This window comes from Aquila chrysaetos, chromosome 9 (genome assembly GCF_900496995.4).
Source record: "Aquila chrysaetos chrysaetos chromosome 9, bAquChr1.4, whole genome shotgun sequence".
NCBI classification, from domain to species: domain Eukaryota; kingdom Metazoa; phylum Chordata; class Aves; order Accipitriformes; family Accipitridae; genus Aquila; species Aquila chrysaetos.
The window spans coordinates 21,812,989-21,830,013 of NC_044012.1; the positions used below are offsets into that span (position 1 = coordinate 21,812,989).

General features: G+C 41.6%; 1 protein-coding gene across 1 annotated transcript in view; it reads left to right on the plus strand.

Moving 5' to 3' along the window:
• Nucleotides 1–17,025, plus strand: part of GLG1 (golgi glycoprotein 1) — an 89,837-nt gene that overhangs the window by 46,492 nt on the left and 26,320 nt on the right. Inside the window, exons 4-8 of the mRNA XM_030025052.2 lie at nt 1,087–1,302; nt 7,898–8,101; nt 8,746–8,817; nt 11,101–11,284; nt 13,147–13,361. Coding sequence (XP_029880912.1) covers nt 1,087–1,302; nt 7,898–8,101; nt 8,746–8,817; nt 11,101–11,284; nt 13,147–13,361 — 891 coding nt within the window. The remainder of the gene's footprint in view (nt 1–1,086; nt 1,303–7,897; nt 8,102–8,745; nt 8,818–11,100; nt 11,285–13,146; nt 13,362–17,025) is intronic.

Below are 17,025 nucleotides of genomic sequence, written 5' to 3' on the forward strand. Positions count from 1 at the left end.
CAGGAACAAATCTTTGATGTAACCGAGTTAACCCATGTATCTATTGCTTGAAAAAGTGTCACCACTGAACTTTAGTGTCTGGCTGTCAAGCATGCTTTCTGCATCATTATGGCTGCAATTTTCAGCATACTCCTGAACAGGGGACAGAAGAACTGGGCAAGTATTTCAACACAGGCTTCCTAGGGTTAAAAAGAGTCTGTGTAATCTCGGTACTCCTTGGAGCAAGGCATTACACTGCTCCTATTGGAAGATTCCTCGGGGAGCGTCCTTAAGTGATAACCACGTTTTCCACTTCCTTTGGAAAGATGCTGTCAAAACTGTCTGCATCTTTTGTTTCCAAAGGTGATGGTTTTGGCCTTACTGACTGATTCCCTGAGCAGTGCAGGCTGCGATTTATATTGAAGACCTGTCTGTTCATGTACACTGCTTTTCCAATCCTTGCACAGCTTTCAGCTTTTGTTAGCCGTGATTTTTATTTTTTTTTTAGACCGAGTAAAATGGTTTAGTACCAACAATCAGTTCCTATAAGAGCCTGATAAAAATGAATTTGATGGGGATTTTCCTTTATAGTAATTTTCAGCTTCCAGCAAGTTATAAACAGTTCAATAAATATGGTGTTGACTTTTTAATCAGTCTCACTTCTAGCCAAAATGTTATATTGTACAAGGTCAGGTCACTAATGGGGGTCCAAGTATGATTTAGTGATGTTGTAGTATGCTCAGCTTTCTAAATAAAGGTTTGTCAAACTAGCATTTTTTCCTACAAATCCACTTGATTGCAGGGGTTCAATGTGATTATTATGAAAGATGATTATTGAGCAAGAGGGTTTATAATCCTCAAGGTCGCTGCATTTGCTTTCTTCAGATACTGGCACACATGAGGTATTTCTCATTTCTGAAATATTCTCAAGTATTCTGACTTGCTGAAAATCAAACTAAAGCCTAGAGGGTTTCTTTGCCAGCAGATTTTGAAGCTGCAGATGCAAGTTTCTTGGAGGATTTTTTTTTTTTTTTTTTTAAAAAAAAAAAGGTTAAATTCAGTAGCTGCAGCCACTCTATTTTTATTTTTTTTCTTTTTTCTAAACAGATCAAGGAGTGTGCAGATGAACCAGTTGGTAAAGGCTTCTTGGTGTCATGTTTGGTGGATCACAGAGGCAACATCACTGAATACCAGTGCCATCAGTACATCACTAAAATGACAGCCATTATCTTCAGTGATTATCGGTTGATCTGTGGCTTCATGGATGACTGCAAGGCTGACATCAATCTCCTGAAATGTGGCAGCATTCGACCTGGAGAAAAGGTATCCAGAGAACATGTAGATTGTCAATAGGCTTGTAAAAGTCATTCACGTAAGGAAACTTATGTGGAGACTCTGCAATAGTAGTATTGTCTTACTTCCAACTGAGCAAATATATGTATTACCTCATCTGTCTGAAAAGGGTGATGTTCTGATTCTGTATAGTTCCTCTTTAATAAATATGCATTTGTTCCTCTATGAGGGACTGCTATTCAGAGATGACTTTCATTTGTCTTTCCTTACCGCACTACAGGTGATCTGGTAGGTAGTTGTCTTTTTGATCACGCTCTGTCAGGCTTGACTCGATATGATGAACCCGAACAATAGATTTAAGCAGACCTATTGCTAGGCTTATTTCACAGTCTGGTCAGGTCTGATGCAAGAAGGTTATCAAGGTGATGTGGCCTGTGCTATAACCCTTTCTGTTTTCTCAGGCTGTAGTTGATAGACTGGATCAACAGCTTATATCTGTTTGCCTCCCCTTTCCCCTGCCCACCCGAAAAACAGTTGAAGGGCACGTATTACCTAGTGTCATATTTTAGTAGTAGAGACTTAAACATTGTACTGCTTTTACTAAATCAGTGTTCTTTTGCCATATGCGACTTCAGTGGAGGTTGATGCAAAGAGCAGTTTGTGGTGACTAGATGTAGGGTTATTTTCAAGGCACTGTCTTTCCCTGTCTACTTCAGCATAACTAATGCAGGCAGCAATTATGTAGTTTGGCAGGAATGAGTGGCTTCTTTTACAGTAAGTTTTTATGTTTAGGGACAAAGTTAAAATTAGCCTATCAACTTTTTACAGTGCTTTTTAAATTATAGGTCTTACACTTTAACAATTAGTCTCTTAAATCAGCTATTAATGAGGAGGTGAAAAGATTTAACAAAAAATATACACTTTTCTGGTTAAAAAAAGTTTTCCTAGTTGTTTGAGATGTTAGCTGCTGTAAGCAGCTTCACATCCATAGCGTGTTAAACTGAAGTGCTAATGTATTCCAGAAGGCTTAGCTGAACAACAGAAAGCACAAAAATAAGTACTTGCTTTAAAGAACAATAGCAGCTGTAGAAGTGGGAGGAACTTGCAGGCACCACAGGTTTGGACTAGTAACAGCTGAGTAACTTGCTTTCTCCATGAAGTAAAGGGTCTCCTAATCTGGTGTGGAGGACCTCATGAAATAAGAAATTGCTTTTAACAATCAGTATAGAATCAGAAGTGTAATATGGGAGTCCTGGGTGTCAGGTCTACATATTACCTGTGGCCTGACCAAATTAAAATAAATTAAAATACTTATGGTAGCACTGAAGGGAACAGTAGCCTGGATTTCATGAGTCTAAGCCAAATCTCATCTAGTAGAAGTGAAACCAGTGCTGGCAGGCTTGTAACTGCTTAACCCACAGTGTTGGTCACAGAAGTTAAGGTGGGTGAAGGGTGAGGATGGCCATGGGGACTAAGGTCACAAGGCATCTAGGAGAGGGAAACAAATGCAACCTTTAGGTCACCAAGTGTCTGTGGGATAGCAAAGCGAGTCACTAACCAACCTTTTATGGGGGTTAGTGTGGTTTGTGCATATTCCTCACTTTCTTGGTACCCAACCCAGAATATTTTGCCTTGGTTTGTGAAAGCGTCGCAGCCTGTCGTATGATGTCTTTTGTTATGCTGTCATCCTTGGCACTTAAAGCAATTGAAGTATTTATACTGCTATGGAAACAGCTATAAATGGCTATACAAGCATTTCTTTTGTTGATGTTCTGTTCAATCCCTTTTCTGCTTTGGAGAAATCTCATCTAATTTACTCCCGTCAGATGCTGGTTGAGGTTTTAGTTCCATGCTGTAGCTTCTGAGAGTTGCCTGTAGAGAAGCAGTCATTACCCTTTTGTGTGACTGAATGTAACTGTGAATTTCTTAAACAGGACCTGGACACCTAAGGAGGAAGATGGGGGAAGAGATTCATCTGTCTCTTTTTTTTTTATGGAAATAAGCACTGCTAGACCACTAACTCCATCCACATCAGGTGGCTAGTAGATTGCAATATGATAGCTTCATCATAGTAACTGGGATAAACTGGCATTTTTAACTGTAAAAGGCACTTTAATAGGTATTCTGGAATTACCCTGCTTACTTTTTTTGTTTTAGCTTGCTTTCTACTTCCTAATTGAATTCTATTCCTGCTGTGTTTGTTGCTTCTGATGTGGTACTTTCTGTGCTTTCTTTTCCGTGTTTCTTGTTGGTTTTCTACTCTGTAAGGGCAATAAAGTACAGCTTAGAAGTCTCGATCTGACTGTAGACTTCATTTTGCTGGATATAGCAGAAAGGCTGTAGATGTGTCATTTGAAAGCATTAAGTTTTGTAATATGCCTGTGTTGTGGAATTGTTTGTGGGGTTTTTTTTCCTTCCAGTTAATGGAGAAATATTTAATCGTAGTTTCAGTCACCTTTCCAGTTGACTGTTGTGCTTTATAGTGAATTTGGTCTCCTGGTGTTTAAAGCTTGCTTTGTCTTCATGCAATAGGGATCTAATTTGAAATTGGTAATTGCAATGGAGTTTTTGTTCTTGGGCTGCCTATCAGAATGAGCTGCTTTGATATAATCCTGGACATTACCAGGATCAGTAAACTAGTGGGTAGTGCATAGTTGCCCAGGTGCTGGATTTAGCCATGATGTCCAAACTGGAGTTGATTATTTGCCATAATGAAGGCCGCATAAGTGTCAGTTGCACATCTGTTGTAGTACTTTACCAGATAATGGTATTTTTCAGATTTCTAAAAAAAGACATATTAGGAGACCATTGTTTTCTTGATTTTTTTATATTTTTTTTTCCCCACCCCTAAGTGCTTCAAGTACAGTTGCTCTCACTCTTTGCCTGGTTTCATAGAAGTACTGGACACAGAGGAGAAATGAGTCTAAATGGGAAGAGATGAGGACACTCAGCTCAGTCTTTGTTTACTGAATATAGTATTATAGCAGTGTACTATCAACTGAAGTACTAGCTAATCTAAGAGCCGTCCCTGTAGCCCTGGTGTCCGGGTTAGCCAGGTGGAGTCCCAAACTGGAACTCGTGATAGATCTGCTGGGTGGTTTTCCATAGCCTGACTGCTCTGGCTCCAGCAAGCCAGCACAGCCGTTCAGTGCAAGGTGCTGTGCTGATAAGACAGGTTATGTTTTACCCTTCTGCCTCCTGCTCCCTTCTACCCTTGACTCTTTTCTGGTCACCTGTCTAGCTTCTCCCTGCAAGTCTGCAGCTAGAACAGTCATGAACTTGAGGCATGTCAGGTTTCAGACAGAATAAAGTCTTTTCCTGTGGAACTTCTGAAAATGACAAAAAAAATAAACAAGAATTGCAAAACCTAAACTATAGTTGAGGGTGTGTGTGAATCTGATGGAAAATTAATAGTAAGAACAAGGTTTTTAAAATTGTCTGGGCCTAAACCCATGTGCCTGGAGTTTGAATTTTGGTCATGGGAATTAAAATCTCCCAAAGCATTGTGCTGAAGGGGGTTTGCTTGGGCAAATTTAGAACTTAGCTCCATTTCTCTGTGGCTCAAAGTGCCATAGGACAGTATTGGAAAGCTGCTTGTATCCTTTGTGGATCTATACGTATCCTTTCATAAAACTATGTAGAGTTTCAAGGCACTCCAGACTAGATAATTATCTCGTATGTTTAACAGCTCTTTGCAACTTTCAGTTAAAATTCTCTATTTAAGATTGATAGTGGTGGTGAAGCAACAATTCCAAAAAAACACGTGTGGTTTTTAGATTTAATCTCTTGTATTTCAGTGTGTTGCAATGGAGGAATGAGGCCTAGACTCTTGTCAGCCCCTACAGCAATTCTGGGGAGTCCTGACTTGTGGAATACACTTAAAAGGTCTTCAACTCTTAAGGTAGAGGCTTTCTGACAACGGGGTGCTGGATAGAGGAAAAGCTTTGGGATTCATTCTACAGCAGAGCTGCAGCAGGCATTTATACCCTTTTACGCACCAGGCAGCCAGTGCTGTAGCAGGACCAGGAGAGCTCATGCTGTGGGATGCCAACCCTCAGCTTTGGTGCCTCTGAAGCTGAGCTGGTCTTGCAGGACTGGTGGCATGTGGAGTGCAGGTGGGAGCAGGCAGCTCTGTGTGGCAGAGTGTCGCAAAGTGATGCAGGGTACCACAAGTGTGTGTCAAATCTGCCCTGCCATCCTTCTTAGGATGAGCCTGTCAAACTTTTGATGGCCAGCTGCTTTAGAAAAAGGTGGTTGAGTCCAGCCATACACACATTTGTCTTCCCCTCCAGTCTGCAATAAGAGACTGTACAATCTTAAATACAGTAGGTGTTAGCTTATAATTAAAGCCTTGTAAAACTGTGATCAGTTATCCTGTGCTTCAGTATGGTGACAAGCATACATCCTCATCTGGATTTTTATACACCTTTTTGATCTATGGAACAGATACGGTAAGCTGGTGGTCTTTTACCTTGCCAGGAGCTTGTACTCTCTGCTTAGTTAAGTTTGCTCAGGCTAGGCATTTAAGTACGAACAGGGAGCAGGAATGCTAATGGCACCACAAGAAGGCATATGAATGCTGGAGGTGGGGAAAAGAGCAGGACTGCATCTATCAGGAACTAGCTGTGCTGACTTGCGTGTGTTTCTATTTCTATTAAGTCTGATATGTTTTAAAATTGCTCTAATACAGGGCAGAAGACAGCTCACAAGACCTACCCAAATGTAAAAATTGTATTTGTGAAGTAATGCAATAAGTTAGTCATTTCATGTTGTGTCCCTGAAATGCAACAGTAAACATTCAGTATCCAGCATATGGAAATCCGCTTTCACTAGGCTATCAAAAATAGGTTCACTTTCATATATAGCATGACTATGGCCAGGAATCTAGACCCATGCTTCAAGAAACCAGGAAACTTCTGATTTTCCTACTAGGAAAACTTGTTTTGTGCCTTCTTTGCTGGCTTGCAGGTGAGTGAGAGTAATCTTGGCCTGCCTTGCCTCCTAGCTGCAGCCTCACCTAGGCTGGAGCAAAAAACTGCCAGAGGAGCTTAAAATGGTTGTTCTCAATCATTTATGCTTGCCAGCTCCTCAGTTGTAATTACTGCCTATGACTGACCACGAGGATTTGTGGAACGGTGTGTGTGTGTTTGGTGTGGTTATGGATAAATGACAATTTTAAGTAATGTGGTGAATGTACTGCTAACTAGTATTCCTCAGATCCCTTTTGGGTTCAGTCCTAAAGGGACTGTTAATATATAATTATATTTCTTCAAAGATGCTGATACCTGGCCAGCATGTGGAGTTGGCCAGTTCCCACTCAAAGAAAAGAGCAAACCAAAATACGGAGTTTTAGGGTGTGTGGTTTTGGGTTTTTTTGCTTTTTTTAAGGGGAAAACTACTTTTAGCCCTTTTAAACTGATGATACTTCTGGGTTGTGTTTATGACTTTAATTGGCCAGTTCTGCTTGTGCTCCAAGTGTAGCAGAGTTAAAACAGGAATGAAAGGCTGCCTGCCCGAGGAAACACGTCAGAACAAAAAGATTTGCAAGAGCTGCATGGCTTTGAATAGTCACGGTCATGTTTTAGCGAGACTGCTTTCTTACTCATGCTGTTGCAACAGCAATGGATGAATCTACTTGGCAAGAGTGGGCTGAAGGGATAGCTCCTAAATGGTTACTGCAAATGCCAGGTTGATGTATGCAAATATTCATGGCTTGTTGTATACTCCAGATAGTCTGATATAAATTTAGTAGCAATATTCTCTCACAGCAGAGCAGCATAAATTAAGGTGGTCTTCACAGGAAAAACTTGCAGAAGCCTTGAGAGATCTGTTCTAGAAGAGTTCTTGTTTATTAGAGAAATTGGAGGTATAGAGGGGGTATGGTTCCCTTTCTAAACATGTAAAAAGGATGTAGGAAACTAAACAGAGCCTTGCCCTGCCTCTTCTGGGCTTTCATACAAAGCACAGGCTCTCTGGCAGTCACTAGTCATAGCCCAAAGTCGTCATCAGGCTTGCGGGACAGTGGCTGTGGTGTACAGTATTGGGCCAGAACTGCTTTGTCTGAGACTTTGTCTACTCTTGAATGCTTTGAATTTTTTTAGCACCTTAATGGAGGAATTAGCATTGAGAAGCCTACATTGGTCAAAGCTCCTTTGTGGCCTTTTTAGCATCACTAATTATCACCACCCAAACTGAAGGCTTGTCTCAGCAGGGAGGAACTATGATTTTTCTCTCCCCCAAGTATGTTCTTAATGTGATGCTGTTGCTTGCTGTTGCCATGGTGCAAAGAGTTATGTCAGATTAAAGATAATTTGGCCATTTTGGTAAACTGCTCTGAGCAGTGTGACTAAGTAGCGATAATCTCATTAAGTCACGTTAAAACAAACCCAGAGCGATGGAGGAGGGGATTTCACCATGGCCATCAGCAGGATGGTGATGTATAAAGTGTGTGGATAGTACAGATATTAACTGTTGCCTCCTATGAATGTAAATGCAGTTTAGGCTGAACTTTTGGAATTCTCTGTGTAGACAGTTTGTCACTTAATTTATGCGGTGCTTATCCAGATTCACAGATCACTTGATTACGTAAGTGGTTGGTTACAGATGTCTTGCTCTTCTCACGTAGGATGCCCACTCGCAAGGAGAGGTGGTGGCATGCCTGGAAAAAGGCCTGGTAAAAGAGGCGGAGGAGACTGATCCTCGAATTCAGGTTTCTGATCAGTGTAAGAAAGCAATTCTTCGTGTAGCTGAACTCTCTTCGGATGACTTCCACTTGGACCGTCATCTCTACTTTGCATGCCGAGATGATAGAGAACGATTTTGTGAAAATGTGAGTAGTTTCCTCTTGCATGTTTTTCTACAGTAATTGGTTAAAAACCCCACAAAACCCCATAGGAAAGAAGGAGTGGAATGGTAGAGTGGAGCCTGAGCAAGATCATGTAATACTGAAAACAGACACCTTGTAGCTGTCATTTTGCAATAAATCTGGTATTAAATTCACTCACCCGACAAACAAGCGTTATTTCCAGTGGGTTAATGAACTGAATTGGCATAAATAGTTTAATGGCCATCAGAGCTGGTGTGACAGGGAGTGGAATGACTCAAATGGGGAGGAGGCAACAAAGGTAAGTGACCGCTGCCTTAAGCTGTTGCACAAGGTAAACCTAGTCTGACTACTCGCAGCGTTCCTTATCTCTCAGGAGATGAGCTGGAAAGCTGCATTGTTCAGTCTGAATTAGCTTGTATCAGCTGAGTGTCTTCTCACTAAAAGGATGATGAACATGACCAGATTTTTTTTTAATGCAATAAAATTTAAAAGACTTTTATAGTATAGAAGCTATCACTGTCATTCGAAATATTAAAGTTAATATATTTCTAGTTTAAAAAATAAATCTCTTTAGGTGTAGTTTAGCCTGCTCGTTAAGCATTACAAGTCTTATCTTTAATGGTAAATGTTACTGTTCTGCTTCACAGACTCAGGCTGGGGAAGGCCGAGTCTACAAGTGCCTCTTTAATCACAAGTTTGAAGAATCAATGAGTGAAAAGGTAGGTATCTGTCTCAGTGAGACAAATCCTTAACGCAGAAATCATCAGATCGTTCATCAGTCCAGGCTACATTATTGTTTTCCAGTGTTGAGGAAAATCCATCATCTATGTGGTCAGATAACCGGCTGCTTTAACAGATGCTTTTACTTCGATATGTTTGTGTTTCCAGCTACGTGCTGATGGCTTGAATTAATTGTACTCAAGTTACAGCCTTTAAAGTTAAGGATTTAAATAAATCAAAGCTTTTGGGTGGGTAATTTGGGAAGGTAGACATGGAGCTTGAGTTGGTAGTTCTGTGATTGAGTGTTTAAAGTAGAAGTCACACCTTGCTGGGGTAAGCCTTGGATAAATGCTGTCATAATGTACAGATTAGAAACAAAACAGCCCAAATGCCTCAGTATGGGAAGCTATGTGTGTTTTATTTTTGTTTTCAAGGCTATGCATGTCTGACTATGAAGCAGCAAATTCTGTGGGAAAGATGCACAGTTCAGTTACTGGAGTTTCCTTTATGTTTTTGCTGAAGATGTGGTTTTCAACAACAACAAAAAAGTTGTTCTGGAAAGCCAGTCCTGAAAAGAGTTTGTATTGGTGTAGGTGTTTTGGGAAGGCAGCAGTGCCTTCAGTGATGCGGAAGCAGCATCATAGTGTTTGGGTTTATATGGAATTATATCATCTTTCTGAAAGTCTACGAAGATGAATATCTGTAAAGCCCTCCTGGGAGAAGCTCCACTGAAGGAGCCTGATTCAGAGGCCTGGAGGGACCAGACTCATTTACTTTTCTTTAAATGTGTTTGCTATCTGAAAGCTTGGTCAGTTAACAAATTCAAAACTGAGAGTGTGATCCCCGAGGGCTTGAAAAAAGCTCCATTTTGTACAAATGTGTTACTGAAATGGACTGCTATTTTTGCTTAAGCTGTTTTTGGTTGTACAGGGACAGTGGTGGTTTTTGAGGGGTCTTTTCCATGATCAGCTAAGATATGAATGTAAGATATTGAGAGGTTAGGCAAAACTGTAGCAGATGTCTTGGTAGGGAGAGAGGGGTGGGTGCTCTGAGGGCGCGGTTTGCAGAGCAGGAGGAACACAAAATCCAGTTCTCACTCTTGTAGCTGCCAAAGCTGGACCATCTGCAAAGTCACTAGTTTTGTAGAAGTTGTTATCCAGTAAAGTGTCCCGCCTTGCTGATGGCATCGGTTGCTGCATACACATGTAGCTGACAATAGCTGCGTAGTGGGTGGCTTGCTTTGTGTAAACCAAAACTGCTCGCCAGGCTGGGCTCCCTGGCTGTACCTGACCTTTCCTTGCTTTAGGGGGTGAGTTATCTGTGAGCCTGTATCTCCTTGCATCCAGAGCTTTAAGTCTGTCTAGTCCCAAGGCCCCAGTCATGGCACAGAGATGGGAGCATGAGGGAGGAAGTGGGAATATCTTGGAGTAGGGTTTTGAGGTTCTGGAGTAGGTATGTGAGAAGGAGCAGGGCAAAAGTCAAAAACCTGATGTAAGGAAGGGGATAGGGCTATAGGGCTTCTCTGTTCCTTCTGCCGAGACTGCTCCCTGTTTTCCCTACCGTACACATGCACAGTTTTCCTTCCTTTCAAATAGTCCAGGAACTGACAAATTTGCCTGAGCTATTCTGAATTATCTGCCACCCTCAGATTTAATTTTCATGTAATTTAAACCAAAAGCTATGAAGTGTAGCAGTGTTTTTACAGGCCCTTTTTTGGATGAAATTTAGAGGGTTGTTCTTGCAGCTGCTGGGTTCGGGTTTGGCCACAGTGCATCCTCGTGAGCCTCATCACTTGTGGAAAATGGCTAGAAATTCCCATGGTTAGACTGCTTTATCTGCTGTCATCTGTTTGGCATGTTGCAGAACAAATGCAGAGAACACATTATTTTGTAAATGCGACTGGAAAAAGATGTTTCTTGAGGGCATGGGGTGAGTGCATACCACAGCTGGGATAAATGTCAGCAACTGATCCTAGTTATCAAGAATGAGTCATGCTCTCAGCCATAGCTCTTCACAAAAAGCTGGATGAATGTGCAGTTTTAAGAAGTGCTCTGCAGAGAGCTGCTGCCTTTAAAACCCTTGATCTGTTGACCTTGGTGTGCATTGTTAACTGTGTGGTTTCTGAGACAAACAAAATTTGACTGGAGTCTAGCTTAAATGCATGAATTTTAAAGCATCAGTCATCTTTGGAAACACAATTTGAAAACTTAACAGCAGCAGATCTAGCACTCTGCCACCAGTACACAGAAACTCATTCAGCCATCCCAATGTGCCTCCTGCAGTGTCGTGATGCGCTGACAACCCGCCAGAAGCTGATTGCCCAAGACTACAAAGTCAGTTACTCGCTGGCAAAGTCCTGTAAAAGTGATCTGAAGAAGTACCGCTGTAATGTGGAGAACCTTCCCCGGTCTCGGGAAGCCAGGCTTTCCTATCTGTTGATGTGCTTAGAGTCTGCTGTGCATAGAGGTAAGTGGAGTTCAGTCAAGAGATCTGTGACTTGCTGGGACCTTGATATTTTTTAAGTTTCTCTTGGACCTTCAGCTTCAACATGTATTTACAGTCCCCTTCTCCAAGTAACCTTCTCCAAACTTTGGTTCAGAGGCAAGTTTTCTCATCATAATGCTTTCATCACTGTTGTTTTAAAGATCAGAATAGCTGAGTAAATCTCTAACACTGACTCCTGTTGTGTAGACAAGAAGTTTAAAATGCAAAATGGCAAATCCCACTCGGACGGGTGATGTGTAATTGCAAATCCTTCTATTCACTATGAATTCAAGCAGCTTTCTTCCTCCTTTATGTAGTAAGCATTAACTATGCTACTAGGTTAAAACGCAGAATAGAGAACCTGTTTCTCATCACTCGGGGAAAGCCAGAGATACTCAGTCCTCTGCCTCTTGTAAGTAATGTTCTTGCCTTGCAGTCAATAGCTTGGGTAAAGGCCTTAATTTCTTTAACTCTAGTTTTTCCTATATAGAAGGAAGGTAAGTGTGAGAATATTATTTTTGTTCATTTAAGTTAGTGCAAGCTGGAGATGCCCAAACATCAGCAGCTGTCCCAAAGGCATTAGAGGGCCCTATACGGCAGGACCGTGCTAAAGGTTCTCTGAAATTTCCATAACATGTAAAACACCACATTATATCCTCTAGAGTTATACTGGAGAATTTTTTGTTTTCCCCCTTGGCATGCAGCTGGTTGGCTTCTGATTCAGCAGCAGGGCTGCATGCTGTAATGCCCCTGGCACAGGAGGGGAAGGCTGCCATCACACCATAAGCAATCTGTGCATTTGTGAGTTTGAATAACTCATTGCTTCTGATTGATGTGGAAATGCTGTGCGCTGTTTGTGGAAAAGTTGTGGGTTTTTTCCTTCTCTCTGCAGTGGGCAGGTGCTTTCCTGAATTACATGCACAAAACTGCTGTTCAGTTATTAACTTCCACTTTCACGGTGGAACAGGTTCTGCAGCCTGTGGCTCATGCAGGAAGCATAGCCCAGGAGGAACACTAATTATTCCACACACCTCCACGTGTCTGCATTATAATGCCTGGGAACCCCTGTTGGGGTATAGGACCTCTGTTGCATGGGGTGTTGTACATGTATGAATAGCTTGTGATGGGGGCTAGGGGGAGGGCACAGCAAAAAAGGCATGTTCCTTTTGATTGAAAAAAAACCCAACAAACTGTCTACATGGGGACTGTAGGAAAGCTTATAGCAGACCTAAGCATTGATTAAAGTTAGATTTCTGTGCAACTGCAGTGGTTTGTTAGACACTCTGTATATTCTCTTGGTAACATATTCTATTCTGTGTTTTGGCTTCCTGAGCAAGTACGTGCTATTGCTCTAGAAAACCTTTTCCTCAGAAAATGTTTAACCTGCTATCCAGACAAACGCCTCTGCCGGTTACATATCAAGCTGGTAAGTTACCATAGGTGACTTCCATTTTTATGGTGGAAAAACAAGTGCCTGAGCATATGGGGAAGAGCTGACCTGTGGTACAGAACTGTAGGTCCACTGAGTGCTTTCAGCTGTTCTTCAAAAGCAACTTCTGTAATATGAAACCCAAAATAAGATTCTCCTAATCTTTCAGGAACCGTTTTTGCAAAACTGTGTATGAATCTATAAACTGGCTATTTTACAGGTTCAGTCAAATGGCAGGAGCTGCTACCATAAGAACTGGTTTGATCTCCAGCATGTCCGCTCTAGCACATTTGTTGTGATCTGGTGTTGTGGAGAGTATGGACATTGTTCCCATTCTTCCAACATGATGGTAGCATAGGTCAAGAAGGTCTCTGCTAAGCATTAATACTAAATCATGTCATCTTCTTTTGGCCAGGTCGGCAAGTGAGCAGCGAGTGCCAGGGTGAAATGTTGGATTACCGGCGCATGCTAATGGAAGACTTCTCGCTGAGCCCAGAAATAATCCTGAGCTGCCGAGGGGAGATCGAACACCACTGCTCAGGCCTGCATCGGAAAGGTCGCACCCTGCATTGCCTGATGAAAGTAGTACGGGGCGAAAAGGGAAACGTCGGCCTGAATTGTCAGCAGGCAGTAAGATACTTTTATATCACTTTGCTTCTAGGTTGCTCAGTTGGTAGAAGCACTGGTTTGTCTGTTAACATTTTGCCTTGCGATGGAGATTTGACTGAAGGCAGTCTGGCTCTGCTGGGTACCAGTGAATGCTGGAGGCAGTTTTGTAATTGTCATGGTATGAAGTGTAACTTGGTATCTAGCAGCAAATTAGTAATGGGTGTTTTCCTCAAAAAATACATTTTGGATTGTTTTGCTCTGGATTTTGTACGGGATCTCCAGTAGTTGTTCTCCAGCAGCTCTCAAGTAATGGAATTCTCTCCTGGGTGCAGGATGTAGGGAAACTTGCTTTTTTATAAGTTCTAAAACCTTCTCCCTCCTTCCCTTTTCCCCCTATGCCCTGTCCTTAGAAATCCACATCTTCTCAAAGCACTTTTCCACTCAGTTTTATTTTTGTGATTTCATTTGGCTTAAACAATGGAAATGGAACTTCAGGGACAGGTAGGTACAACATACTGCTGCACGTCATTGTAGTTGCAGCCACTGAAGGAAATGTCGTTCTCCAAAATACCTTTTTAAAATGGGATAATTCTTTTGCCTTGCTTAAACTCCATTTTGGCCCAGATGCATCCTGTTTATAGTCTCTTTAAATTGAAAACAGTTTTTAATATTGGTTCAAACTTGTTAGTGCCTTTCAATGTGATATTACATTTTTGTACTTAATACCTGCTTTTTTAATGGCCCATGAGCCTGGAAAAGTGATATCAATGCCAAAAGTGGCTAGGGAGTGTTAGTGCTGATGTAGGAATTTGGGGAGATGCATGCTCTTGACCTGCAGTATACGGAACCACTGTATTCCATTTTCAGTGTAAATGAAGCTTAAAGCCTGAGCCCAAAATGTTGCCAGTTTGTGTATGTTATCAAAGATAAATCAGTATCTCTTAAATTTTTGTAAGGCATAGGATGCTTTTGTGATGAAGCTTATTTCTGCATAAATACCAGGTGTATCGGCGCAGCAGCTGTATGGTTTGAGTCATTTCTGCAGTGAGCTGTAGTGCATGACTTATGCTTTGCAAGATTTATGTGAAAAACTGAATACTTGTTTCTGTTTAAATATGAAATTGAACTTGCTGCCTCAGAACTTGATTATTTGCAAATTGTGGCAAGGTCAGTTCATCATGGGAATAACTTCCAGATCATGAAGGGGATGTTCAGAACAAGTCATAAGTCAGGGCAGGGGACCCCCAAAAGTGATACGAGATTTTAGACTTGTGGGGGAAAAAGAATATCTGTAGAAATCTCTAGGGTTTTTTTTATTTTATTTTCTTACACTTAAGCTACTGCTTTATTTTTCTACAGTAAGTTGATGCAACAGCAGGGCTTGTCCATGACTCCCCTTCAAGTTGAATGACCTGTGTTTTGCTCTCTGTGCAAAAGACGGCAGGAGCAAATTAAGTGTTGATTTTATAAAATAGGATTAGTTTGTCCATATTTTTGTGGGCAAGAGGAAATGGATGATTGCAAGAATGGGATAAATATTCCAATGCTTTGGGTTCCTGAGGACTGGCACGGTGCTATTATATAGCTGCCTACGACTTCTGAAGTACTACATCACTTATTGTTGATATTTTTTATATGTGAATGGTAATGGTTGTCTCAGCTGTCAGTGGTTTTGTTCTGTTCTGATTTACTGTGTTAGAATGAGCTTCTTGCTTTTGCCTTCTATGGTAGGTAAATTATCTTTGTAAGGAAGAGAATATTGTCTGAGACCCTTCCAGGTACTGTGTGGCTTGTGCAAGAGACTCAAACTTGCCTGTCATATGAGATTGGCCCATATGACAGGCTGTGAGGAAGGCAAGTTAGAGGACCATCACTTCATAGTAGCTGGAGCTACTTAATTTCCTTTTGGGTTCCTAGAGAGCACCTTTGACACACGCTTCTGCTGAGCCACAGATGCTTTTCTGAAGCTGATTTCTCAGCTTCTTCATTGCCTTGTGTCAGTACAGTTCAGTCTGTGACATGTGGATGTCTTGGAAGTGCTGCTTTGGTAAATTCATTCACAGGGGAAAGATTGATCTGTGTTGGGATTTCCAAAAACTAGTAAGCAGACTGCATCAAAGAGCATGGACTGTTTTGTTTTGGGGGTTTTTGTCTACAATGTAATGTCAGTGAGAACTCCTATCACATTGGAGGTACAAAGGCTCCTTGTCTGCAGATAGGATGGCTGCTTCAGCTATCTCGTGCTTGCTTGCTTCCTGGCTACTGCTTGGTCCACATGGCTTCAGCCCAAGTCCAGCTGGACCAAAGCTGACTGATGTTGGTCCTTGCTTTCTGCTGTTCTTGGGCAATTCTTATTTCAGAAACATGGTGCTGATGCTCTCAGATTGAACTTTGATGTGGCTGCTGTTGTTGGAACTACTGGTCTGTGGCATCTCTACCTCATCACCTGAGGAAACAGGAAAACAACACAGTTACTTTGGGGTTGTCCCAGCAGAGCTGGCTGCAGAGCTTTGGGCCCATCTCCAGATGTTGTCTTTTCTATGTGGAGTCAAAAACTTGTGTCTCTGTGCTTTTAGTAGTGTCAGTAGGTAATGCTAATGTAGCACTTCGATTTCCTGGCTAGCTCAAAGCAGTAGGACTAGTCCTGAAATTCTTCAGATGTGCTTGCCTAGACAGTTTGCTTGGGGAAATTGGAATGGGAAGCATCTAATTTGGATCTGGTTTTACTTACTGTCCTGCCTGTCAAGATTTGCTCTGATTCTGTTTGCCTTATGAAAGGAAGATGTTTTCCCATCTGCCAAAAACAACACCAAAAAATCCCTAAACAAAACATAGCCGAAGAACTTGCATGATTTTATTTTCCTGCAGGAGCTTCCGCTTGTACTCTTTCCTGCATGAGGAACATGAGTGATTCTTTGTACTCAAAACTGTCAAGTAAATGCTTTCTCAGACCCCAATTTCTTGATCTGAGGGGATTTGTTTCTTGTGACACCTCAACCAGAATGATCTCGCATATGAATCTGCACTCGTGATTAACCGTGCTGTTGAGCAAGAGGCATGCCTAGACCCAAATGTCTTAAGAGCTGTGTGGTTTTTTGTCTTGGTTTTGATCAGTGAACTTGCTAAAATGCCCAAGTTCTGTAAATGGTAGAGGAACGATGGCTTTCTGTGTAACATAAATTGTTCAGCTTAAGTTAAAAAAAACTCCTGGGTGTTTGGTCCGCCATATCTTGCCTAACTGTAGGTTCAGGTACCTTGCTCACTCCAGCATATCACAGGTATGCTCTAGCAATGTGCACTCTTCAGGGCTGTTTGCACTTTGGCTTTGCTGTCTTGGAGATGCTCTGCCTGTTCTGAAGCAAAGGATGGGGCTCCTATTATTTATACTATTGATGTACTTCTATAGGGGCATGCATTTTATTAAGAAAAAAATATCATTGTAAGCAGATGCTACTTCTGGAGCATGTCTTCCCATGTAAAACAAGCTCTTCTTTGCTTTGGGGAAGCATATACAGCTTGGATATGTTCCAGTCATTAAATAGTCTTCTGCAAATATAATTGTTATGTTATTCTTCAAAGATGGAGATCCTGCATGTAGGGAGGGTGGGTCTGCGATGCTGTAGGTCACCAAACAGCAGATGTACGTGTCCCTTAATTGTAAGCATCAGCCCATAAAAGGTCTACA